The following is a 27,976-nucleotide window of genomic DNA, read 5'->3' on the forward strand; positions in this document are numbered from 1 at the left end:
TTTTAAAATCTCTCTTCTTCCCCCCAACAATAAAGAGATTAAAAACATTTGAAAATGTTCATTGTTTCTTTTATTGTTTTTCAGTGAAATGCATAGCATACAACCTCTACACAGACATAGTATTTGTAAAGCTTCAGCTGCCTATGGTACACAAATTGAATTAACAAGATTTCACAAAGGAGAAGGAAGTGTAGCTACTTAGATTGGTATCTCCTCTGAAACTACCAAATCAGGAAAAACTATTTTATTATTATTATTATTTTTGGTTAGGCAGTAGGGATTAAGTGACTTGCCCAGGGTGACACAGCTAGTAAGTGTCAAGTCTTTGGTCTGAGGGCAGATTTGAACTCAGGTCCTCCTGACTTCAGGGTCAGTGCTCTATCCACTGTACCACCTAGCTGCCCCAGGAAAAACTATTTTATTCCACTGGCATTAATGTAGATAATAAAGATAAAAAAGAATTCCCACAATCATAGCTTACACTTATGTATTGTTTGAAAGTTTGCAGAAAACTTTCCTCCACATAGGTTGGTAGAATATAGAGGTCAATATAGAGCTGGAGAGGGACAAGGGTGGGAAAAGTATACACTGAACACTGTTGGCCAGTAGGGCTTCTATAGAGTTTCTAGAGTGCATGTTGATTTCAGGTGGGAAGAATAAGGCCTCAAGTTGGTTATTTTGGGAAAGACCCACAGAGTGAAGGCTTTGCTCTGATGGAGGATCTAGGAGATTACTCTACTACCCTGTGCATTTGTTCTAAGGAAGCAAAGGCTTCAGCTATTGGAAAATAAGAAATATAGCAACAAGCAGAGCCAAAAAGCTGAAGACTTTGAGTAGGTAGGAAAAAGTATCTGGAGGCTCTTGTACAACTCGAGTTTTTGTTGGCTTGATTGTCCGGTCCCACTGGGTCAGAATGGCATTCCTGGCTCCATCCCACTTCCCTGGGCCAGTCAGACGGTACTGGTATGGGGTACATGGGCCAAAGAAAACCTTAAAAGCCAGTAGTGGGTCCACCAGGAGCAGAGATAACAAGTTAGGCTTTGCATCGATGAAGGACAATAGCTCATCTAGGTATATGACACAATCTGTTTGCAAAACCAGTTTGAAGTATAAACCAAACCTTTGTGAAGCAGAGAAGGAAAAAAAAAGGTCATCTTATTATGGGTAAAACTGAAATTCTCTTCCTAAAATTCAGAATCACATCCATGATTTGTCTTTCATTCTAACATGTACTAATATGTCTCCTAGTCTCAAAATTCTTCTCCTCTTCCTAAGTATAAAGTGAACTCCTTTTAAAGACACTACTTTGGAACTACTCCCCTAGGGCTGGGCTGTTCTGATTGGTAAGAGTCAAACTCTATCTAACCAGCCCCAGAGTCAATCATGCTTCATCCTAGGTTTCTTCTCAATATCCTTTCTGTTAGTGCTGTAATCTCTCAACCAAACCTCCAGAAATCATGCCTGGAAGACATAGGCCACTCAGCTGTGAAACAGCCACCCTGGGACCATGCCGCCCAGATTGGTGATAATTTACTATCTCTTACTGGCCCCAGATGAAACCATGATGTTAACTTCCTTAACATCCCTTGTACTATCATGTATTCTGAAATTCTAGGTGAATGGGAGTCAGAACATAGTGGATAAAGAACTGTTTCTAAACTCAAGATGACCTTGGTCAAAAGTTCTGCCTCTGACTCCCCATGTGTTCCTGGGAAAATCACTTAACCTTTCACTTCTCTACATAACTTTCTAAAGCCAAAGTTTCAGAAAAGGTGCTGACCTGCTTTGGTTGAGGGAATTTTCTAACCTTGGAGTTGTTGATGCCAATTAAATCACAGGTAAAATCTCTATCCCTATTCTGAAGTCCTTAGTTCTTTGACACAATAGATAGTGATGATCTAGTGTCCTCATTGCCATGACATGTTGGGTGCCCTCATTTCCTCTTTCACCTGCAACTCCTAATAAAGGCTGCCCTGGAACTCTTCCAGAGTTCTTGATGCTCCATTTTCCTTCTGTTAGAAATTCACTGCTTTTTGCCATTACTCTATGACTCTAATCACTGATCCTTTAGGGAAATGCCTTCTGTGAATATTGAAAAGTTTTGAAAACTCTAGTTGTAAATTAAAATAGTATATGCAAGTAATTAAGGGACGTAGCCTACCCGGTGGCTTTATTGGCTTTCCTTTTGTTAATGTCTTCTCTCATGGCCTCTGGTGATGGTAGTTTATTCAAGCCTACAAAATAAAATTAAAGATTTCCTTTAGGCATCTATTAGAACTCTGGGCAAACCATACGAAGTACCACAACTTGTAATTGTGAAGTTGGCCACTGTTTTTCTTCCACCCAAGAGAGTAACAAAACCGATGGTTCAGGTTCCTAGACATTCAAACCTTCCTCAACGTCAAGTTGTCATTAATAAGTCACAAGACAATCCTTGTGACTTAGGCTTACTATGTCTTTGTGTGTATGATGTCAAGGTAACTGGCAGAAAACCAAATGTAACTTAACTGACCAGTTGTTTAGACTTCATCATCAAATCTCAAAGTTACAGAATACCTCATAAGCCAGTCAATCTAAACGATGCCTTTTGCCGTATGCTGGAATAACGGTCATCCTCCACTAAGAAGGAAGTCATTACTTTCCGAGGCAGCTCATTCCATTCGTGGATAGTTCTAATTGTTAGATTTTTTTCCCCCTTGAAATCAAGCATAAACGTCTCCTTGCGACTTTCACCCATTGTTCTCAGTAAAGTCTTCTGAGGCCAAGTCAGGTAAGCATATTTTTGTAAATATTGTTACCATGTGTATTCCATGCCTCTTTTTGCTCGGCTACACTTCCCCAGTGCCTTTAAGAGACTCTTATATAACAGGGTGTCAAGGTCTGAGCTACACCATTCTTATCCTGCTTGTGATACTCTCCAGTTTATCAATTTTCTTGGTAAAATATGATGCCTAGTAACCAGAACACTAGATATTGTCTGACCATGGCAGAGTTCAGTTAGACAATCACTACTCTTGTTCTGGAAGTCATGCTTCCCTTAATTAAATTTGGAATCCCAGGAACGTCGTTTTTGACGGCCTTATCACACTGTTGACTCATATTAAATTTCTAGCGTGCAACCTGCCAGATCTTTCTTTTTCTATCTAAATTGCTTCAAGTTACATTTTCTCCATTTTGTATTTGTGAAGTTGATTTTTCAACCCAGGTGTAGGACTTTACATTTCACTTGATTAAAGGTTTACTTATTAGATTTGCCCAGTGTTCTAGCCTGTCAAGATGTTTTTGGTTCACAATCCAGTGTGCTGTCAGTCTCTTCTCATTTTTGTATCATTGGCACATTTGAGTATGCCATCCATGCCTTCACCCAAGTCTTTGAGAAAAATGATAGCGAGTATCAAGAGAGATCTCTGAGGGAACTGCATGAGCAACCTCTTCTGCTGTGACATCAAAATCTTAATTACCAGTTAGTAACTCTCATATCAACATTTTAATCAGTACTTACTAACTCATATCACTGTACCAAGCAACTAGTATGACTAAAGATTTTCACTAAGATCACCATTTTGGTGTTTTAATTAGGCCCATTAATTTCACAAAAATAGCTGATGAACTTTTATGTAGATAGACAAAGCCAATATTTTGTAATCTCTATTTTGTTTGCATTTAGAGATATAATGTAAGTCATCATTACCCTGTGGCTTAGTTAATACTAATATAAATTCAGCTTTTAGAATTTCTGTCCGTTTTAAATGGGGACTGGTGAGTTATCAAGATTTCTAGTCTCTAAAATCAATCAGTCATCATTTCAACTTAGACAAAGTTTGAAAACCACCCTGCCCTCCCACCATCTTTGCTTTTTTTTCACCCTTGCCCCTTCGCCCACTTATGTTTTCCAGCTACATACCCTTTAGGACCCGTGTGACCCATCTGGCTTGTACTTCTGATGTGCAAACCAAGGATCCCAAAGGCTTGATGAGGCCAATGACAGCCAGGGTTGGTTTTTCCAGATGTGCAGGGAATACATACTTATACAAAGAGGCCTGATTGTTTTCAACTTTCACTACAGACTCATCAAGGAAAGGAAAAGCAAAAGTATATCCTGTGGCAAAGACAATTATATCAATAGGCTCTTCTTCTGGAGTATTCTTAAATAGCACGGAGTTTTCCTTCACTGTCTCCACACTGGGTTTGACCAACACCTTTCCAGTAATTATGCATCCTGGAAGCTCATCATTCAGTATAGGTTCTCTTAGGAAAGTCCTAAATAAAAGCAGAGAAGGAAGAGGTTCACCAATGAATATATGTCTCATTTATCCTCTCACCTCCTGATCATGGCTTTGATTCTGGAATTCTCCCTTTTCAATGAATATGAGGTGTCAGGCTTGAGAGAAAAAAGTTGTGAAGGGAAGGATTTATAAATTTCTGATACTGACTTCCTCCTTATAGACTACTGCCTGACCCACATTGAAACAGGGTGAGGACACCTAAGTGGTGGACCTTCAGGTTTCTGCCTGCCCTTCAGCACTCCTATGTTTTTTTCCAAATTTCAGTGATTCCTGATTATTTCTATCTAGTTTGACTCCATACCTTCTGAGAATAACTAGAGATATTCCCACAGCACTTTTCTTCTGAAGTTGCAAGCAGGTCTCTCATATCTATATCTATATCTATATCTATATCTATATCTATATCTATATCTATATCTATATCTATATCTATATCTATATCTATATCTATATCTATATCTATATCTATATCTATATCTATATCTATATCTATATCTATATCTATATCTATGTGTATGTGTATGTCTATATCTATATCTATATCTATATCTATGTCTATATCTATATCTGTATCTATATATGTATGTTTGTATACGTGTATGTATGTATATAATCTGTCATATATGTATATACACATACGCACATAAATGCACATATGTATGTATTCAATTATATTTGTATATTGTATATGTGTAGATGTATATAACTTATGTAAGTGCCTTGAGTGTTGGGACTGTTTCTTTTTTTTCTTCCTATCCTCAGAAACTTTATATTGCCAATGCCTGGCACAGAGTAGGTATTTAATAAATGCCAGTTAGTTTGTGTCTCTCCCTCCCTCACTTTGCTAACCACACCTGCTCCCTTCTCCTCCATCTTGCCACCCCAGCTGATGAGCCCTAGTAGATGAAATTTTTCTTTCTTTGAATTACTCATGGAATTTTGCTTAGCCTCTCCTATCTATCTATCTCATTCTGGCCCTTCTATGTGATTGTGTACATGCCTTCTATAAGACTAAGCATCTTGAGAGGTTAATGTCACAGCTATCTTTGCTCCCACAGTGCACATTAGTTTCTTATTATATGTTTGCTGAATTGAATGGAGATTGCCTTGTTGAGGTCTATCTGGTGGTCATTAAGGAGAGTGCGAATGGAAGCAATAGGATGCAATTTCTCCTTACCAATGGAACAAAAGCCCATGTATCTATCCCTTGCTTTAATTTAGCCTTGGATGCGGTTCTATACTCTTTTTTTCCCCAAAATTTTTATAAAAAAATAAAAATGTCTTGCAGTAGCAGCTGCAGCAGTCCAGCTTTGCAAAAGTTATTGAGAAATCTGGGGTCCCTCCTTTCTAAGAGCACAAAACAGAAGCCAAGAAATTACCAGTTTTCTGGAACCAAACCATAGTTTGCGTGATCGAACCAGCTATTTGCCTTTTTGCCGATTAACCAGTTTACAACTGAAGTTGGGAGGGAATTTCTTAATACGCTTCTAAATCGAGAAGTGAACACCATGTCCCAAGGATAGCCATGGTCAAAAACCCGATTTATCACCCATGAACCTCTAGTAGTGCTGAGCAACACCTAGAAGCAAACAGAGAAATTGTTTAACATTTACTTCATGTAGTTGCTGCAAGGATCAAATCAATTAGTATTTGTAAAGATCTTTGCAAACCTTAAAGCCAGTTATTTAAATGCCAGTTACTATTATTATTATCATTTGAAGCACGTTGTAAACCTTATAGTGCCATATAAAACATCAGTTGTAATTATCAAGTTAGAGGCACTGAATGCTCTGCCAGTTCCCAAATCTTTTGTCATCCCCGCCCCTCCAGTTTGCTAAAATAACTTAAATAACTTTATGGTTTGTATTATGCTTTAAGGTTTGCAGAGGGTTTTACAGATATTGTCTCATTTGATCTTCACATCTCTGTACATATTATGTCTACTTCATAAATGGGCAAATTGAGTCTCATAGGGGCCAAATAACAGATAGTCATATAACATTTTAACTTTTTGCAAAAACTTGATAAACATGAACTCATTTAATCCATACAGCAACTCAGTGAATGGGTGCTATTATTGTTCCTGTTTTATAAATCAGAAAATTTAGGGCTGAGAGAGGTTAAAAGACTTGCTTGGGGTCATGAAACTAGTAATTCTCAGAAGCAGGATTTGAGTCTTGGTCATTGTGACTCCAAGTTCTTGGTCAATGAAAAATTTTGGGTGTCATTAACAAAAATAGGGATGTCATGATGAGAACCATTCTTCTTTCTTTCTTTCTTTCTTTCTTTCTTTCTTTTTTCTTTCTTTTTCTTTCTTTCTTTCTTTCTTTCTTTTTTTTCTTTCTTTCTTTCTTTCTTTCTTTCTCTTCTCTTCCTCCCTTCTTCCATCCTTTTTCCTTCCTTCTCCTCCTCCTTCCCTCCTCTCCCTTCCTCCCTCCCTCCCTTCCATCCTTCGTTCTTCGTTCTTCTCCTTCCTCCCTCCCTCCCTCCTCCCTTCCTTCCTCCTTCCTCCCTCCCTCCCCCTCCCCTCCTTCCTTCCTTCCTTCTTCCTTCTTCCTTCCTTCCTTCCTCCCTCCCTTCCCATCCTTCCTTCCTTCCTTCCTTCCTTCCTCCTTCCTTCCTTCCTTCCATCCTTCCTTCCTTCCTTCCTTCCTTCCTTCCTCCCTTCCTTCCTTCCTCCCTTCCTCCCTCCCTTCCTTCCTCCTTCCTTCCTCCCTCCTTCCTCCTTCCTTCCTTCCTTCCTCCCTCCTCCTTCCTTCTCCTCCCTTCCTCCCTTCTCCCTTCCTCACTCCCTTCCTTCCTCCCTCCCTCCCTCCCTTCCTTCCTTCCTTCCTTCCTTCCTTCCTTCCTCCCTTCCTTCCTCCCTCCTCCCCTTCCTTCCATCCTCCCTTCCTTCCTCCTTCCCTCCCTCCCTTCTTCCTTCCTTCCTTCCTTCCTTCCTTCCTTCCTTCCTTCCTTCCTTCCTTCCTTCCTCCCTTCCTCCCTCCCTCCCTCCCTCCCTCCCTTCCTTCCTTCCTTCCTTCCTTCCTTCCTTCCTTCCTTCCTTCCTCCTCCCTTCCTTCCCTCCCTCCTTCCTTCCTCCCTTCCTTCCTTCCTTCCTTCCTTCCTTCCTTCCTTCCTTCCTTCCTCCCTCCCTTCCTTCCTTCCTTCCTTCCTTCCTCCCTCCCTCCTTCCTTCCTTCCTTTTTCCTCCCTCCCTGCCTTCCTTCCTTCCTTCCTTCCTTCCTTCCTTCCTTCCTTCCCACCTCCTTCCCTCCCACCCTCCTTGCCTCCCTCCCTCCCTTCCTTCCTCCCTCCCTCCTTCTTCCCTCCCTTCCTTCCTCCCTCCCTCCTTTCCTCCTCCCTCCCTCCTTCCTTCCTTCCTTCCTTCCTTCCTTCCTTCCTTCCTTCCCACCCTCCTTCCCTCCACCCTCCTTGCCTCCCTCCCTCCCTTCCTTCCCCCACCCTCCCTTCCTTCCTCCCACCCTCCCTTCCTTCCTCCCACCCCTCCCTTCCTTCCTTCCTTCCTTCCTTCCACCCTCCCTTCCTTCCTTCCACCCTCCCTTCCTTCCTTCCTTCCTTCCTTCCTTCCTTCCTTCCTTCCTTCCTTCCTTCCTTCCTTCCTTCCTTCCTTCCTTTCTACTTTCCTTCCTTCCTTTCTAGAGAAATAATAAATTTAGAATTTGCAGTGAAGTTGACCAATAATGAAGGGGAGCTACATTTTTAATGGCCATTCAGCACATCAGCACATTTTACATGACATTTTCATTACGACTAGTAACCTGAAGGTCCATACCTTTTTAGCCACATGACTGGCCTCCACAGCAATGTCTGTGCCAGAGTTGCCCATGCCAATCACAAGGACTCTCTTATCCTTGAACAGATCAGGATGCTTGTACTCCCGGCTGTGAAAGTACTGACCTTTAAAGGTGTTGATACCTGCAAGGGAAAACCAAAGAGAGAAAATGAGGGATTTGACAAGCTCTGTGAATAACACCTATCCTTCAGGCAATTACATTGGTTTGGGGTGATATTATGCCTCACTTAAAAGATAATAGTATTTGAAGGTCCACCATATAGAAGAAGGATTATATCCGGTCTGTTTGGTCTGGGTGAGGATGAGGACTACTGACTAGAAGTTGTAAAGAGGAAACTTGATCTTGTAAAACTTCCTAACGATTAGAGCTGTCCCAAAGGTGAATTAACTGCCTCTGGAAATGGTGGAGATTCTTGCTTGGAATGCTTTGGGCTAGATGGCCACTGGGGTCTCTCTCAACTCTGAAATTCTGTGATACTGTGAAATAATTAGCAACATAAAATTATTCACTCATGAGCACACTTCTTCGTTAAGGCCATACTAGCGTGGTGATAAAATATGGTGTTTGCATTCAGACTTAGGTTTGAATCCTGGCTCAAATACTATTTGGATGACCCTGGTCAAGCCACTTTAATATTTTGGGTCCTGGTCTCAACTGTGAAATGGTGATAACAATATTTCCACCATTGTCTGCCTCACAGAGGTGTGGTATAAAGAAGTGCTTTCTAGCCTTAAAGAGTTAAGAACTAGCAGGAGCCTTAGTCCATCCAGTCCATATCCATCATCTAGTCTATTTTTCAGATGAGGAAGCCGTATTCCAAAAGTGTTGTTCAAGGTCATAAAGGTAATAAGTAGAAGAGAAATGAAGACCAGATCTTCTCTCCCCAAATCCATTGTTCTTCCTTATCTGTGATTAATAAAGCATTGTTTGTTGTTCAGTTATTTCAGTCGTGTCCGACTCTTTGTGGTCCCATTTGGGCTTTTCTTGGCAAAAATACTATAGTGGTTTGCCATTTCCTTCTCCAGCTAATTTTACAGATGAGGAAACTGAGGCAAACAGGGTTAAGTGACTTGTCTAGGGTCACACAGCTAGTAGGTGTATGAGGCTGGAATAGAATTAAGTTCTTCCTGACTCCAGTCCTGGCACTCTATCCACTGTACCACCTAGCTGCTCAGTTGCCATGCTAAGCACTTTACAAACATTATCTCATTTGATCCTCAAAACAATCCTGGAGGGTAAGGTGCTATTATTATCCTCATTTTATAGATGAGTAAACTGAGGCAACCAAGGGTTAAGTGACTTGCTCATAGTCACACAGTAAGTATCTGAGGCTAGATTTGAATTCAGATCTTCCTGACTCCAGTCCCTGCACTGTATCCACTGAGCTACCTAGCCATCCCTTCAGTCCCTCTCTTTTGCATTCTGTTTTATTCTCTCCTCTCTTAACCTGGAGCAACTGAGACAAAGAGAGATAATTGAATTCCATCCTATTTGCAGGAATACTGTGTCTGTGTCTTTAAACTTATTGTATTATTGACTCATGAAAAGACTTTGGTGAGGACTGTTGTTGTCAGCAAGGCTAAAAAAAACCCCCAAATTTTGCTGTTGGTAGGTAGGTACAATAAAGGCATGAATTTATAATAAAGGAACTAAGGAGTCATTAGACCTACTTTTGTTCTTGAACTTGTGTTCATTTGCAGGGCAACCAGGAGTTTTTAGGGAAAGGGAGACTCATGGAAACTCTTAAATCCATCCCCCTGTGGATCCTCTGTGGAGGTGTTGTGTAAAATGGCTCCAGGTGATGCTGACTGAGAATATGACTGGAGTTCAAAGGAATTTTCAAATAACAAGTCAAATAATTTATTGGGGTCAAAGATTTTGGGTGGCAGCTAGAGATATCAGAGAAAAGGAGGAACAAAAACCCTTATTCCTAGGCTGAAGGTTTCTGCTATTTTTTATTTTACTGCCTTTTGGGCTAGGTGAGATTATCATACCCTTAGGACATGAAGGTTAAAAGGATTTTAGCCTTTTGAGGCACCCTAGTTGAGAGAGTGTAAGAAACCTGGAGGTGGAAGAGCTGATGACCAGGAGATGGCAGCAGAGAGCAGCTCAGGGATCCCAGTAGTCAGACAGAAAGAGACTGCACAAATGTGGAGTGGAGAGCCAGGCCATACGGTGAACAGAGAGACGTAATGCCTCGCAGACATGGTGGGGTTCAGCGCTCAGCAGCGAGTGAAGCTGCAATGCAGTGATGCCTCCCAAAGAGCAGCAGTGTAGCACAATTGCATCACCAGAGGATAGTAGCAACTCTGTAGTATTAGAGGACACCTACTAGCTGTGTGACCCTAGCCAAATCACTTAATCCTGTTTGCCTCAATTTCCTCCTCTGCAAAATGAGCTGGAGAAGAAAATGGCAAACCACTTCAGTATTTCTGCCAATGTGCTCACAGAGAATTGGACACGACTGAAAAATGACTGAACAACAGTCATTAGAACAATAGAAGTGCTGAGTTGCCCCAGTCCCATGGGTACTTTGGCCAAAAATGTGCTATGTGAGTACACTCCATCTGTGTGCTCAGGCCATATTTGTTTACCGTGTTTCTCTATTTGTGTATATTCTTTGACCACAAAGGTCTCTACATATGTGTCTCCCCATTCACATTCCTTGATCATATGTGTTCTTTGTATTTATGCCCTCCCTCTGTTCATTGCTGGTATCCCTCAGGGTATGAGGGGATATTTTGTCATCCCTTAATATGGTTAAATGCAGCTTCCTCTGAGCCAATATGTCTTTTCTGGTTGACCATGTAAACACAAAAGTAGGAGCTTGTGAATTATGATTTTGATTGAGTACAGAGCCACAAAATCTTTTAAACCTACTGTAACTTTCTGGAGACCCACATTTGAACAGGGACTGGGTGTTACATTCAATTTATAGGACCCATTTCTGATGGATTCCAGTGTTTCCATTGAGGTAAAATCTCGCTGAAAGTCCCTTGTGCTTGTAAGTGCTCATTGAATGGTGATCTCTTTCCCCCTCTGTCGAGTAAATTGTCTCAGTTTAATCAAAGGGATTCATCCAGCCAAGCATTTCATTGTTCACTGCTTAGAGATACTAACAACTAGTGACTGGAAAGGAGTGGGTGTTGATTATACCCTGAAATCCTTCTTTGGAGGGGAGGGGCTTAAAAAAGTAAATAATTTTTTTTTTTTGCATCAGTAGCTGATAAAACTGTCAAGGCACAGAGAGGTTGTAATCTCTTGTCTTCACCTTATCATATCACAGGATGCTTGCTAAGAAGACTTAGAACTAGAAGACATCAGAAGGTATCTGGTCCAACCTTTCTTTTAAGTAGGAAACTGAGGTGCAGGGAGGTCAAATGATGTCTCAGGACATACAAGAGTGTCAGATGTGGGCACTGAATTCAGGACCTCTGACCCCAGAGTCAATGGACTTCCTTTTTTAGATTAGATAAATAGTATAGATAGATGAATGGATAGATGGATGGATAGATAGATGAATGGATAGATGAATGGATAGATAGATGAATGGATAGATAGATAGATAAACAGGCTGATAGGTAGATAAAGCACTTAATAAATACTTGCTATGTTCCAGGAACGTGTGAGTACTGGAAGTATAAGTACAAGCAACAACAAAAAAGCCAGTCCCTATTCTCTAGGAGACTTCATTCTAATGGGGAAAATATTTTTATCATAAAATTGACAAAATTCAACAGCCAACCAACCAATTTCCTTACCCAAATAAGTACAGGAAAAGGACTGTTTATGAAACCGTAAATCTCCACTACATATAACCAGATGGTTCAGTGGATAGAATGCTGATCCTGGGGTCAGGAAGACCAGAGGTCAAATCTGACCTCAAACATTTACTAGCTTTGTGACTTTGGACAAGTCACTTAACCTCAGTTTCCTCAACTGTAAAATGGGGATAATAAGAGTGCTTATTACCTCCCCAGATTGTTATGAAGCTTGTATGATATGATATTTATAAAGTGCTTAGCATCTTGTTGGACACATAGCGAATGCTATAATAATGCTAGTCATTTATTGTTGTTATTGGTTTGGTTTATCTCAAATTTAGCATAGTGTGCTAAATAGCTAAATGCTATAATAAATAGCTAAATGCTATAATAATGTTATTTATTGTTGTTATTCATTTGGTTTATCTCAAATTTAGCATAATGTACTATACTGCCCTACGACTCTATATCTCCTTCAAATTTCCTTCTTTCTTCTGTTTATCAGTACATTCTCCTTACATTATATTGCTTCCCCAAGCTACTGTTAGGGTAGTTTTTTCTTGCTCTCCTCTTTTTTTGTTTGTTTTTTTGAGCTGTCAGAAATGGGATGTGAACCCAGGAGTTTGTGGAAATAGTAGGTTTACAACTGAGGTCCTAGATCATCTGAAGCATTAAAGTATAAAGTGTTTTCTGATGCTATAGGAAAAAAAGAATAATTTTATAAAAATTTAATTTACATGCAACTTTTGGGAAGCACATTCACCACGTTCAATGAAGTCCACTTTTAATGAATGTCAAGCCTCTTTCTTTCATGCCGCAACTCATACAGTAGAGCCAATCTGATGCTGAAGGTGTTTATCATAGCAAAATGAACTTGAAATGTAAATTATTCTCTTCATTAAACACATAAATTAGTATCTTCTATTGCATAACGCTAGGCAATGGGGTGGTGTTGTTGGCTTAGTTACAAAGATTTAAAAGACCTTTTACCTCCCAGAAGGAATGTGTAATTTAGTAGGAGAGATGAAATACTTGCAAAGGTCTCAGTTGATGTGGTCCTGTACTTTCACTGCTTGTGAAAGACATCATGGCAGAATGGAAAATATGCTAGATCTAGTGTCAGGACTGACTTAGGTTCAGATTCCATTCGTGACCCTCTCCAGTTGTATGACCACAGACAAGTCATTCAGTCTCTCTTAATGTTGTTTTCCTCATCTAAAACTCATGTCTGCTGTGCCTACTAGAAAGGGAGGATCTGAGGATTGAATGAGAAAATATCTTTGATCACTCTGCAAACCTCAAAGCGTTATGAGTATACCCACATGACATATAGATAGGGATGTGCAGCTACCTCCTGGTGCTGCCCTGCCTGTTTCTGGATGACTACATGTGCTGGCTCGGCACTGTGGAACTTGAGACATCGGAGCTATCCTCCCACTGGTTTCTTAGCTGCATGATGGTGACATTAATTTAATAATGATAGACATCTTTTAGCTTGCACTTTTCCTTACTGTCACTGGAACAAATGGTTCCCTCTCATTAGGCTTCACAAGAGGGGTAGGAGAGGCATAACTTGGCCTTTCCCCCACCTTAGCAGAAAAAGTGCATTATGAGCACATAATAGCTAAAGCACAGGTTGGTTTAGCAAGCCTAAGATGGGATCCCAGAACCCTGACTGCCTCTTCTGCTTTGTGTTCTTTCAGTGAGCATAAGTGATTGAGCAGTGATCTTGAGATGGACCTCTGTAGCATCAGAGGCAGCTTTTTGACTTCCAGAGGTCAGATCTCCTGGGACTGTCAGGAAATGCTGGCTGCATTATAAGATATGATACCACAAGCACAATATCCACTGCAGTGCTTCTCAGAGGAGAAGATGACCACTGATAGGAGAATGAGCCGAAGCCATGATCTGGATGGCTTGCAAGGTACCTCTTCCCCAGAAGTGATGGGGAAGAGACTACAGAGCTGAGAAGAAATGAAAATACTTATTCAGAAGTTCTATAAAATGCTTCATGTTTTACTATTCAAATATCAAACATTTAGGAGAGTACAATGATAGTTATGTTACTGAATCCTTTGTTAAAGTTTCTGCCAATTCTTGCTTAAGAATCTTTATATCTAGACACATTACACTTACTAACTGTGTGACCCTGGGCAAGTCACTTAACCCTGATTACCTCACCAAAAAGCAAAAAAAAAAACCTTTGTGTTTAGCATTACATTTGTGTGAAGGAAATAAATAACTGTCCTATACCTGATCCAGAATGCATAGTGAGTATGTGCTATACTTTCCTCCTCCCACTTTAAGCAAAACCTAGACATGAGCCAAACTGAAACTTTAAGTCATTTTCTCCCCTAAAGCCCTAGGATAAAGATATAAAGAGCTAAAGAGTGAGAGAAAAAGAACTTATCCTTCTTTTTATGTAATCATGCTCCCCTAGAGCTCAATCTGGACAATGTCCACCTGGCTCTGTAAGAGACAATGCCTAGCCCCTTGGACCCAGATTGTGACCGTAATTGTTAAACATAAACAGATGTCAGCTGTTACTATTCATAACTGGCAAGAAAATAGAGGTCCTGATCATAGACAATATATTTATAGGCACGGTATTTACCCATGGAGACTGAGAGAATTATTCCAATCAGAGTTGATTTGGAGACTGCCTGAAACTCGATCTAAACCTGTAGCAGGTCCTTCATCCTGTATCACCTTTAGGATAATAAGAGATTACTACTTAGTTTCAGTTGGCTCAGTGACATGGGGTGGTCATCTTGCCTTTTGGTTGAAATCAACTGGTGATATGGATGGCTTAGTTTGGTTTATTTAATATCAAAGGTCAGTGAATCATGAAGCACTAAATGAAAAAAGACTAGTTGCTGGAAAACAATTTCTGGAGCTGTTGTTACACAATCAGATATATTTCTGCTTTGTGTGAAACCAACTCTTCTGAGAAAAAGTGGCGAGCCAGCCAGATGCTGGGAGAAGGTCTGGAAAGAGTTTGTCAACTCTTTCTGTGGTGGTTAAAAATTAGAAATCAAAGGGATGCCAATCCATTGGGGAATGGCTAAATAAGCTGTGGTATATGATTGTAATGGAATATTATTATGCTATAAGAAAGGATAAGCAGGATGGTTTCAGAAAAACCTGGAAAGACTTACATGAACTGATGCAAGGTGAAGTGAACAGAATGAGGAGAACATTATACACATTAACAGCCATATTGTTCAATGAAGAACTGTGAATGACTTAGCTATTCTCAGCCATGCAATGATAGAAGAAAATCCCAAAGTACTAATGCTGAAGCATACTATGCCTCCAGAGAAAGAACTGATATTGTTTTAAAACAGACTGAAGCATGCTAGTTTTCACTTTCTTTCGTTCCTTTTCTTTTATTCATGTCTTCTTGTACAAAATGAATAATGTGGAAATGTTCGACATGATTACACATATATAAGCTGTATCTGCTTGCTTACCATCTCAGGAAGAGGGAAAGGAGGGTTAGAACTTGGAAATCAAAACTTAAAAAAACCCCAAATATTAAAAAGAAAGAGTTTGTGTAACATGCCTTGTGGCTTTATCAAGGTCGTATTGTTATTTGGCAAACTCATAGTCATAGGTGATTTGAAATAAAGTCTGTATATCAGTTCTTTAGAATGTACGATTAGATTCTAGAATATAGAGGTGGATGGTTCCTTGATTGATAATGAGTCCAAACTCATTTTACAGATGAGAAAACTGAGGCCCATAGAGATGAAATGACTTGTCCAGCATCATATAAGATATTAACTAGAAGATCTGAGATTCAAACTCTAATCTTCTTATTCCAAATTCAGTGCTCTCTCCTACACAATGCTTGTACTTCAAACAAGTCCAAATTCCAGTTTACCAAAGAGACCAACATATGACTTTGGGTTTCATTTCCCTACATAATTAGGAAAATGATATCTGCCCTATCTACCTTGCATGGGGATAATTAATTAATGAGTTAATGAATGAGGGGATTCCTAGAAAGAATGGTAATAATAAAGATATAAAAGAAAACATTTACATAGTGCTTTAAGGTTGGCAAAGTGCCTTGATAAAAGTGATTTTTAAAAGCGTACATATGCATGCATACATTAAAACAAAAACACCCAAGTAGGTACTTATGCCTTCAAACCTGTCCCTTTTGTTGAATTGACTAATTTTCCTAAGAATAAAGAATGAAACAACCACGTATAATGTTCCACACACTGTGCTATAGAAATATACATATTCATTGAAATTTTGTAACAGTTCTCTGAATTAAGGAAATATTCCTAGCAATATTTTTGTGACTTTTAAAGGAAAAAAAAGGAGATGCCCAACAGAGGAAGGATGGCTGAAGTAATAGTGCTATTTGAATGTAATGGAATACTATTGCATCAAAAAATGAATATAAGGAATTCAGAGATGTTAAGGAAGACTGTATCTCCCATGCTCCCTGGCTCATAATAGGCACCTAGAAAATGCTTTTTGAATGAATGAACTTATGCAGAGCAAAGAAAGCAGACATAAGGGATGAATATACAGAATGACTACAATACACAAAGGAAAAGAGCATTGAAAGACATCAGAATTCAGATGAATGTAATGACCGGTCTTGATCCCAGAGCACCAATGGTGAAATGTATTAACATTTTCTGACTTTTCTACCATGCCCTAGGAAATTTTGAGACTTCTTTGACTTTTCCACCATGCCAGCACATCAGGTACCTTTCTTGTCCTTCACCTTCTCCCTTTTCATCTTCCTTTTGTGTGCTGTCATCGCCCTTTAGATTGTAAGCTCCCTGAGGGCAACAACTGACTTTTTTCAAAACAAGCTGTGGTATATGATAGTTATGTGTCCCTGTCACTTAGTACAGTGTCTGGCACATAGCAGGCACTTAGGAAATATTTATTGACTAATTGATAAAAGAGGATACTGGGGCAGAGGGGATTCTTGGGAAGTAATAGTGATCAATCAATCAGTACATATATTAATCCCCTACTATATGCCAGGCATTGTGATAGATTCTGAGGACAGAGATAAAAATGAAACAGTCCCTCCTTTCAAGATCTTATGATATTTCAGGGGAGATAATATGTACATATATAAGGATATACAAGGTTTCTAAAAAATAAATACAAAGTAATTTTGGGGGAGATGACACTGGTAGCTAGAAGAAATCAGGAAAGGCCTCATGTAGAATATGATACTTGAACCAAACTTTGAATGAAACTGGAGATTTTAAGAGGTAGAATTGAAGGTGGAGTTTTTTTAGTCATTGGGTAGAGTCAGTGCAAAGACACAGAGGTTAGAGATGGAGTGTCTTGAATGAATACATAAAACGTTTGTTAAATGCTTACTGTGTGAAAAGCAAGCACTGAGAATACAAATCTGAAAGTAAAATGGTCCTTTCTCTCAAGGAGCTCGTGTTCTAATGGAGGAGAGACAATGTATATGGAAGGTTTCAGCTGCCAGTCTGTGAAATCAGTCTTGTGTGAGAGTAAGAAAACCAGTGGACCACAGAAAGTGTGAAAGGGAGTGATGTGGAATAAGGCTGGAAAAGCTGTTTGGAAACCTGTTGTGAAGAAGTTTAAATGACAATTGATTTTGTCATAGAGGGAACAGGAAGCCACTGGAATTTATTGAATAGAGAAGTCACATAGCCAGACAGTGATATGGAGGATGGAGATGCATCAGGAGGCTATTGTAGTAGGCTAGGGAAAAGGTGATGAGGATCTCAAATAGGGTGATGGCTGGATGACTGGAAAGAAGGGCATAGTTGTCAGAGATGTTGAGGAGGAATGAAAAGATCTGGCCCCTTATTAGATGTGTAAAGTGATGGAGAGTGAGATATTGAGGATGAGACAGATTGTGAACTTAAAGAAGTATGGAAGAAAGTTGGGTGATACAATGAGTTATATTTTGGACATTTCGAGTTAGGAATACCTACAGTAATCCATTTTGAAATGCTCAATAGGCAATTTGTGATGTGTGGCTGAAACTCAGAAGAAAGAAATACTAATAAATGATATATACATCTGTGAGTTATCTGAATAAAGTTGCTAACATGTTGCTGACATTTGACGGCAGTTGATGAAGTCACCAAGGACAGGGAATAAGAAGAAAGCAGGGCCCGGAACAGTGCTTTGGAAGTACACCCACATTGTATATCACAGTGATTATTTTTTTAAACCCAAAACAAAGACATATCAATTAGAAGGGATTTTTTTTTAATGGAGGAATTTAGAAGACAATACTATACCTGGTGTAGTATCTAGTGGCAAAAACGGGTCAGTGAGATAACCAGTGCAGACCATGACAGCATCAAATATGGCTGACTCTTGCTTCCCTTTATGTTCAGTGGTTACCTCCCACTGGCCAGACGTGGAGAAATCTGGACGTTTTTTCACACTGCAGACAATAGTCTGAAAAAAAGGAATCCAGAGTACGCAGATATCATTCCTCCCCACCCCCTTCAAGAAGTCATGATATACAAGAAGCAAAAATATAGACCCAGGAATTGTGAGTGTAGGACTGTGTCATAAACTGTAAATCTATCTGGATTAGAGCCTGTGGCCATTCAGATAAAGACCATACATAGACAGGATTCTACAGGTGGGTTATATGCCACAAAGACATATTTCCCCCCACAGGTTAATTGAAGAGCCCCAGGGAGTGAAGGAATCCTGCCAAGTAGCACTGATCTTTGCCAGTTTCTCAATCTCAAGCACAGAACTTGGGTCTCAAACATGAAGCACCAAAGGAAGATATGTATAAAGTAGCTTTCTGCCAATCAAACAACTCCTAGTGACGTACCTTCAATTGGATCCATTTCAGAAGGTTGAACTTGTTTGCATACATCTTGAGGTATTCCAAAAATCGGGCGTGTGGCAAAAAGTTTGGAAAATCCTCTGGGAAAGGAAAGTCTGAGAAACAGGACATCTCTTTGCTGCTGTTAGTAACAACAGATTTATAAAGGCTAGCTCTGCCCTCTTCAACATATTCCTGTAAAAACATCACAAAGGGGGAATTGTTATTATTCCCCAGAAATTAAAACTCTCAACAAGTCAATGTTCAAAATGACATGGGGAGAAATACAAACTTTTCAGTGGAATTTGCTTTCCTGTAACTGTGAGAGAAAAAGAAAGCATGGGGGAAGGGCCCTAGAGTCAGGAAGGAAGGTGTGGGTTCAAGTCCCACATCTGGCTTATACTCGTCTTTCTGATCCTGGACAAGTAATTCTACTTCACAATGCCTTAGGCAACTCTCTCATATCACAGAACTATCTGCAGCAGAGGGAGCTTCCTCATTGGAACTTCCCCATATTAATGAAATCACAGATTAAGTTTAAGAAAAGAAAAGGGAAACCTATGTGAGAGAATGAAATGTAGAATTCCTGGGTAAGTCACTTGATCTCCCTCAACTTCAGTTTTCTTCTCTGTAAAACGGGGATAATAATAATGTCTATCTCCACATGGTTATTGTCAGGATCAAATAAGATTAAGACATATAAAGTGCTTTGTAGACCTTAGAGCACTACATAAATGCTAGCTATTATTATTCTGTCCTACCAATAGAATTCTCCCAGTGGGTAGATCTCAAATGTTACAGAACAATTCCATAGACAGACAGAGAAAAGACCTTGGAGATTATCTGAGAGAAGGCTCTCATGTTATAGATTGGGAAACTGAGGGCCAGAGAGGTAAAGTGACCAAAGTCACCTTGCCACATAGTTGCCTTGGTCAGCATGCTTAATAGAGGAGTTAAGAAATATCACTTACTGTGAATTGCCATAGCCCTCCAATGTCACTGCTCCTTTCAAAGCAGGTGGGCTCCAGCCCCTCTTCCAAGCAGCATTTGATAGAGGCGAGGCCACTCACACCAGCTCCACAATTGCAACTCGCTTGACCATGGTCTCTTGTGTCAGGCAAGGATCAAGAAGAGTTTCTTCAGTTGTTCCTTCTGCTGGGACCTCTCCTCCTAGAACTGATCCTTCTCATAAATAGAAATGCTCCACCCACCCCTGACTTTTCCAGCAAAGCAGGAAAAAGTCTTACGGAGGTTAAAAGTTTTAACCAATTGGGATCATCTACAACTGCTCTCTTTGTATGGGTGTGAGAAAACCATGCCATGGACACTGGTTTAGTCCTATTCTTTTCCATTTTATGCTTCTTATCTGGAATAGTGGCAACGTTAGGGCAATTCTGGAAGATAAGAGCTTTGGGGAAAAGTCCAAATTGTGCATGAAAGTTGGAGTAACCTTGAAACCTGGGATCATGCTCCTCCCCATTCCCAGTGCTACCCTCCTGGATTCATCAGTAGAGTACAGAATGGAGGGGACCTGGTAGAACATCTAGTGCAATACCTCACTTGCTAGGTGAGAACTGAAGCCCAAAGAGGCAAGTCCAAGGTCCCAAGAGTGGTTGTTTGCAGAACCAGAATGATAGCCCTTGTTTCTTCCAGAATCATTACACAGCCCTTTAAAACAAATCATATCATGCTTCCTCCTTCATGCTTCCCTTCTCACTTGAGTACTGCCACCCCTAAAGCCTCTGCCTGCTGTGATGTAGCCCATGCACCCCTGTGCAAATGCCATTCCTACTTCAAGAGCTCAGTGCTATCTCACTTTATTGCTTCGGAGATGTGTGTTGTTTTCATCGGTGGGACAGTCAGGGAACTGATGAGACTTTATGGATAGAAATGCTGATCACATGGGCACATCCCAGGACTGTCACTGTTGGATGTCCCTGGGATGGTAAGTCACAGAGGCGAGCCAGGGACCAGAATGGTACAGTCAAAAGAACGCTTGATTCAAGTTCAGAAAAAAACCAGTTCTGAAACTTGGCTGTGCTATTTGTCAGCTGTGGACTTTGGGCTAATATGTCTGAATGGTTTCTAAGATCCCTCCCATGTTTCAATTCATGACCCTGTGGGTCACTCAGCAGCTGTAGCTAAGCAATAAAGAAGTGTATAAAGGAGTACATGTCAAATAAATTCTTAATTGAGGATAAGCAAATGAATGCCCCAACTTCTCAGATCAACAGAATAGAAACAGATCTTATAGGATCAGCTTCCTTTTGCAGCAGTATATCTAGGATTATTCAAACTATTTGGAAGGGGGGAGCATTTATTCTTGTTCATTTTTCCAAATTCTCCTTTTAAGGGAAGAAGGAAATGGGATAGTGGAATAACAGAGGGAGGGAGAGAGGAAAAGAGAGAAAGGGAAGAACTACAAAGGAGAAGGCACTATAGGTTTTCTTCCTGCTTTAAAAAATAAATGTCTGTGAGATATTGCCTGTCAACACAGTTTTTACTAAAGCACTCCTGTACCCGGCAATGTATGCATGCAGATTAAAATACAAGCCTCCCACTATTTCTTCTTTCTTTGGTGGTCTGTTCGTTATGCTATTGCTTCTATGTCTGCTGCTATTTTTCTCTACCCCAATGTTCTCTGCCCCATTTCTCTTATTTAGTCCTGTATTTCCTTTTATCACCACATTCCTTATCATAGATTAGATTTGGAAGGGCCCTTAGAGACAATTAATTTAATTCAATAAGCAATTATTAAATGTCTACTATGTGCTAGGCACTGTAACAGATTCGGGGGATCCAAGAAAAAAATAAAATTATCTGTGTTCTCAATTAGCTTATATTCTATTGGGGGAAGGGGAGTTGGCTTATACACAATAAACAAACAAACAAAGAAATAAATACATAAAAAGACATGTATTTTTGGGGGGAGAAGGGTAATGGATGAGAGAAACAGGAAAGGTTCTTCTAGGTGGTTATAGCCTTGAAGCAGTTAAGGATTTCAAGAGGGAGTGAAGAGGGAGAACACTTCATTTTATAGGTGAGAAAATGATATATTTAAAAATATATACAAGGCTGTTTCCCTGCCTCTCTCACTTCCTCCAAATCCCAACCTCCCCTGTTTCTTTCAAATAATCTTTCTGAGCTATATTCCATTCATGGGTCACATGCCACCCAGGCACAGTGACATCTGTGAAGTTCAATTTGTCTCCTTGGATTAGGAGCTCGAACTCATGCTTGTCATCTGTCCTTTGTGCTCCTGTGTCTAGACCATTTGTTAAGTACTTACCATAGTCCAGGCCTGATGGCAAGTGCTGGGATACAAAGAAAGACTAAAACAGTCCTGCCCTCAAGGGGCTGATATACACACACAAAGGATAAGTTGGAGATAAACTCAGAGGAAAGTCACTAGCATTAGGACTATGTTTATTTTGCAAAAGGAATCTGATAAACTGCTTTCTTTCTTAATTTTTGAGGGTAATTTATGTGGTATTGGAGCTAGTTCTTTAAAAGTTTGATAGAATTCTCCTGTGAATCCATTAGAACCAGAAGTACCACTCTCCTCCAATAAATAATTGTTTGGCAACTCATTCTCTTTCTTTTCTGAGACTGAATTATTGGCATTAGCATTAAGAGGGGGCTGAGAAATGCTTCTTGTAGAAGGTGGGCTTTTAGCTGAGACTTGAAGGAAGTCAGGGAAGCCAAGAGGCAGAGATGAGGGGGGAGAACATTATTGGCATGGGAGACAGACAGGAAAAATACACGGACTTGGGAGATGGAGCCTCCTGTGCAAGGAAGAAAAGAAGCCAGGGCTGCTGGATGAAAGAGTAAAGTGGAAGGAGACTAGAAAGGTGAGGAAGGGACCAAGTTATGAAGGGCTCTAAAAGCCAAACAGAGGATTTTGTATTTGATCCTGGCATTAAGGGGGAGCCATTGGAGTTCACTGAATGAAGTGGGATAACATAGCAAGATCACTTAGGCAGGTGAGTGAAGGATAGAGTGCAGTGGGGAGAGACGTGAAGAACTGAGACCAACCTGTGAACTATTATAATAGGTAGGATTAGAGAAGTCAAGGAAGACGCTCAGGTTTCCAGTTTATCAGACTTGGAGGATGGTGGTGCCCTTTACAATACTAGAAAAATTTGTAAGAAGAGAGGATTTAGGAGGGAAATATCTAGGGGAGAAATATCCGAGGCCATGTTTTTTTTTTTTTAATCAGATTCCACTCTTATGTGTTCTGTCCTTCTGTTTTCTGTGTGTCTTTACTACCAATCTTCATCCTGCATTGAAGCTACTCTCTAGCATTTAGTTTATTGCACAGACAATTTCCTCTCTCTCTCTCTCTCTCTCTCTCTCTCTCTCTCTTCTCTCTCTCTCTCTCTCTCTCTCATCCTTTTCAATTTAATTTTGATTAGATTTACAAGATTTCCAGCGTTCCTAGCAGCCTTTTGTTAGATGCATTCCATTCCTGAAAAAGAGCTAATCATTCCTAGATTTTAAAGCTGTGATCCAAAATCTAAATTGCATTCTCAGATGCAATCTTTTTATTTTCTTTGCTAGGCAATGAGGTCATGTGACTTGCCCAGGGTCACACATAGTATCAAAAGCATCAAGTGTCAGGATTTGAACTCAGGTCCTCCTGACTCCAGCGCTGGTGCTCTATCCACTGCACCATCTAGCTGCCCCACAGATACAATCTTTTTAACCATCTAGTTCCTTCCCAAGTGTTCTCTTTTCATAATCCTTTGCCTTTGGTGTGTATCAGTGATGTAAACCATACCCATGTCTGCAAAGTTTTTTGCCTAAGATTTGATAATCTGTTTTTTTTTTGTTTCCTTCTGCCAATACCATTTATGCCCAAGGGGAATTTCCAGAAGTCGGTACTAGACATTCAGTTTGACAAATCTTGAGAAATTCCCTTAGCCCATTTTAGATGCATGCCCTAGGAAGACAGAAGACATCTTTATTTTCGTTAGGTCAACAGATCGCTGGTCCAGTGCCCATCAGTCATACACCATCATTTTTTCTACCTTTGATGATTTGAAGATGTTCTATTACCTGACAGTTCCTATGGATCCATAGCATCATTATTTGCAGGACATCATTCCTCAAAATGCCCAACTCTTTCCTCTTCTGGAAGAGTCTAGTACCTATTTGTTGGCTTCAGGGGTCCTTCTACTTTCCTTTGTCATTTGTATGACATTTTTTCATTCTCCAAAATCTTAACATATATTGTTTTCCCTTTGCTTTTTCAGATGATTCTTTTTGTTTTCTTATTAGAGCCCTTCATTCTTTTTAAAAAGGAAAACTCCATCTTCCTTGATAACCTGGAGACTAGAAGGATGCCCTTAAGACCCTTTAGCTTCTCTTCTAGTAATGAGACCAGTTGGATCTCAGGGCACAGGGAGCCATCATTTAGCCAGTGCACCAAAATGCCTGTAGATTTTCCTTACTTTGTGTACTTCATTGGAGAGAGATCATTGGTTTAGTGTCTGGTTATCAGCACTCTTACAGAGTGCTTGGGCCAAGCCACTCATGGAGGTCTTCGATTTCAAAACTGTTGCTATCTTTTCTCCCATTAATCTCTTATCTTACCAAATCATTTCACTTACCTTTCCTTACTTATTATTTTCTCCTCCTTAAGACCTTTCTTCTATTCCTTCCACCTCTCCTTTTTTTTTCCTAGTCCTTTTCCATTTCCATCTAGTGTTCTTCTTCTGCCCCTATGTCTTCCCTCCATATCCTTCTGCACAGCTCCTTCTTCTTTCTTCTCTTTCAACCCATCTCCTTCTCTTTCAGGATGAGTCCCTTTCTTCTTTCTTCAACTTCTGAAGTCCTCATGTGTTTCTTCTCTCCAAATCCAATCTTTGACCTTTAAGTTCCAAACAACTTCCTCCTTCTCCTCCCCTTCCTTTTACTCCTCTTCTCCCTCTTCCTCCTTCCTTTATTCAATAACCCTTATGGCTAACTTCTGTACCTATTATTTCCCACATTTTACAGATGAGGAAATTGAAACTGACAGAAGTCAAGTGACTTTTCCAGGGACACACAACTAGTGAATATCCAAGGCCAGGTTTGAATCCAGATCTTCCTGACTCCACGTGCAGTTCTATTCACTATGCAACAGTGCCTCCTATAGACCAAGCCTGTCATTTCCTAACACATTCTTTAATCCATTAAAACAGTTTCTCCTAACCTTTTTCAGAGTGTGACCCACCTATGAACTTGCCAGTATACACACGGACACCCTCCACAAATCATCCACTTATCAAGCAAACTCTCCTGCAAAATCACCCAATGTACATTACTTATATACGCAGTGATATTTATAATCATTTTATATGTTAGAGTCATTAATTGCCTCATTACCCCTCACAGTCATTTAACAGCAATAAGAGATTATTCTGATGCTACTAAAGAAGATGGCTTATGGATCCATTGTTGGATAATGATCCATATTGCACCCTCTAACTCTGGACATTGCTTAAGGCCATGGACCTTGCCCTGAGCCCTCTCTTTTTTCTCTACACTTTCACTTGGTGACCTTATTAATTTCCATGGGCTTAATGCTGATTTCTGTGCATACTACTAATCTCTCTTTTGGAAATCCAGTCATGCATCTCCAACTATCTAGAGGAGATTTCCACCTGGATGTCACATTACCATCTCAAATTCAACATGCCCCAAACCAAGCTCGTTATCTTTTGCTTTTAACCCACCACTCTCCAACCAACACTAATTCTTTCAAGGGAATTACAATCCTTCCAGGTTCATAATCTACAAGTCTTCCTCACCTGTTTACTCTCACCTTAAAACTTAAATCAATTGCCAAGTTTGTTGATTCTTTCTCTGTATCTTTCACATTTTCCCTCTTATATGCTCACACAATCATTATCCTATTTAGGCCCTTTTCCCTTCTCAACTGTACCATTGAAATAGGCTCTTAACTGGTTTACTTGCTTCATTTCTCCCTACTCCAATCTATTTTCCACATAGAGTCCAAGTGATTTTCCTAAAACCTGGGTCAGACCACCTCATTTCCCTTTTGATAAATTATAATGGCTCCCTTTTGCCTAGATTGGAATATAAATTCCTCTGTTTGGCATTTAAAACACTCTGCTACCTGACCCTTAACTGCCTTTCCAGACTTATTACATGTTAATCCCTTCCTGTGTATAAACTATGGTCCAGCCCCACTGGCCTTCTTGCTGTCCCTAAGACATTCCATCTCTCATCTTCTGGCATTTGCACAGGTCCTTGCCTAGGCCTGGTTTTCACTCCTTTTTTGGCCTCTTAAAATCCCTAATTTCCTTCAAAACTAAGTAACTGGAGAGGTCATGAAGTCTTGCCTACTAGTGGTGAACTCTACAGAGTGATTCCAGGCCCTAGGGAGCTTTGGTGAGAGAGCTATGACCGATGCATCACACGGAAATGGCACCATTGTGGGATCACAGTTATCTCTCCTATAGAGAGATTTTCCTATAGAAAAGAGAGCTTTCCAGGAGAATCTATAAGAAGCGTTGATGAAATACTTATGAGCACATGTAAGTGTGTCTGCATCTATGAGAACCTTAGAGAAAAAGCATGAATCTGTCAAATGGAGATAGTAAAAGTTGAGATTGTCCAGCCTATGTTAAGACAGACAGCCTTCCCAGCTCACGATAATAATTTACATTCATATAGTCTTGTAAGACTTTATAAAATCATTTTGTTACAACATAAGTAAATATTGCAAGAATTAAAACAAAGTTTTTTGTTCTGGACTTTTGATTTATTTGGTATAGTTAACACCCTTTGAGAAACGCCTTCTATCAAAGCAGATACAAATTATCCCACAGTTTATGGTTGCAGAACCTTGTCTACGTCACTGAGAGCTTAAATGATTTGCCCAGAATTAAGGTCAGTATGTCTTTTTTTTTTTTTTTGGCTAGGCAATGGGGTTAAGTGACTTGCCCAGAGACATGTAGCTAGTAAGTGTTATTTGTCTGAGGCCAGATTTGAACTCAGGTCTTCCTGAATCCAGGCCGATGCTCTATGCACTGTACCACCTAGCTGCTCCTATCAGTATGTCTTAAAGGCAGAACCAGGACTCAGGTTTTCTTGACTTTGAGGCTGGGCTTTCTATCCACCGCACCGTATTGTCTGTCACTGAAAGTATCATTCCCATTTCACAGATGAGGAAACTGAGGCTTAGATAAATTTTAAAGAATCTAAGTGGCAAAGCTAAGATTCAAAATCAGATTTTTCCTAGTAAAATGGAAGGAGTAGGGAGTGTACAGCCTTTGTCCTAGAAACAACATAGAAATAGTAACATGTAGTTTTCAATGTGATCTAACCTGTAGCAAAATCCTAGTTTCTGTTCTAGAGGGAAAATGTAAGATAAAAGAATTGTGGACTGAGAGTGATCTTGACTGCCAGGGGGTTAGGAGGAGGAGAAGACTTCTGATGCTACCATGAAAATAAGAAATCTTGACCATGGGGCACAAGATTGGAACCTAAAGCACTAGCATAAAATGAAAACAGGACTGTCCATTGGCAAACTTTTGTTAGATGCCAGAGGGTATCCTGGTAGTTCAACCACATATAAAAGATTTGGAGGACAAAGTCCCAAGCCACCATCCCAGACCATGCTAAATTTGCTGATTGGAGGCTGTCGAGAAAACAAACCACACATAAAACTAAAACAGAAAAAAAAGAACAGAACAAAACAAGCCCTGAGCCTCTTCTTCAAAATATTCTTTACTTTCTCTGCACAGGAAATCTAAGTTGTAGCTCTTTTATCCCATAACTTAATGATTTCTCCAGCTGGGTCATTCTCAAGGTAGCCAGAAGATGATTGACTATCATTCCAAAATAGGATCTTCAAAATCCCTTATACTAACTTAAGCTAAGAGAACGGAAGGGTTTTTTGCATTGTTTTGTGTTATTATATTTTTCCCCCAGGATTACCAGGCAGGGAGAGAGTTCTTCCAAGACAATTCTGCTGCTGGAAGCTCAACTGCTAAATAGGGACAACTCCTCTTCCTTCTCACCACCAATGGGCCCACCCAAAGGCTCCAGAGCTCCAAGGGGAATACTTACTTTTTACACTTCCTGCTCTTAGTTCCCAGTTGGCTTTGCCCCAGTCAGGTGGGCAGGCTTTATTTCCTACTTAAAGGTGTGGGAAACGGATTGTCCAGATACTGCGATCCAAGTTACTTACAAGGAGCCAACAGAGAAGGAGACATCAGCCGAGGAAGAAGTGATGTTGGCCTTGGTATCTAAATCTCATCATTTGGATGTCTTTGTTTCAGGCAATGAGGAAGAGCATGTG

At 40.1% G+C, this 27,976-nt stretch overlaps 1 protein-coding gene across 1 annotated transcript; it reads right to left on the bottom strand.

Moving 5' to 3' along the window:
• Positions 1–47: 47 nt before the first annotated feature.
• Positions 48–27,973, bottom strand: LOC110196992 (flavin-containing monooxygenase 1-like). Its single transcript, XM_020970507.2, is given in 10 exon segments — positions 48–1,120; positions 2,162–2,234; positions 3,905–4,260; positions 5,666–5,865; positions 8,061–8,203; positions 18,116–18,278; positions 18,670–18,858; positions 19,635–19,744; positions 19,747–19,839; positions 27,745–27,973. Coding segments are annotated over 9 exon segments (1,596 nt in total). The 5' UTR covers positions 19,766–19,839; positions 27,745–27,973; the 3' UTR covers positions 48–777.
• Between the last annotated feature and the right edge of the window lie 3 nt (positions 27,974–27,976).

Source organism: Phascolarctos cinereus, unplaced genomic scaffold (assembly GCF_003287225.1).
Source record: "Phascolarctos cinereus isolate Bilbo 61053 unplaced genomic scaffold, phaCin_HiC Scaffold_5;HRSCAF=322, whole genome shotgun sequence".
NCBI classification, from domain to species: domain Eukaryota; kingdom Metazoa; phylum Chordata; class Mammalia; order Diprotodontia; family Phascolarctidae; genus Phascolarctos; species Phascolarctos cinereus.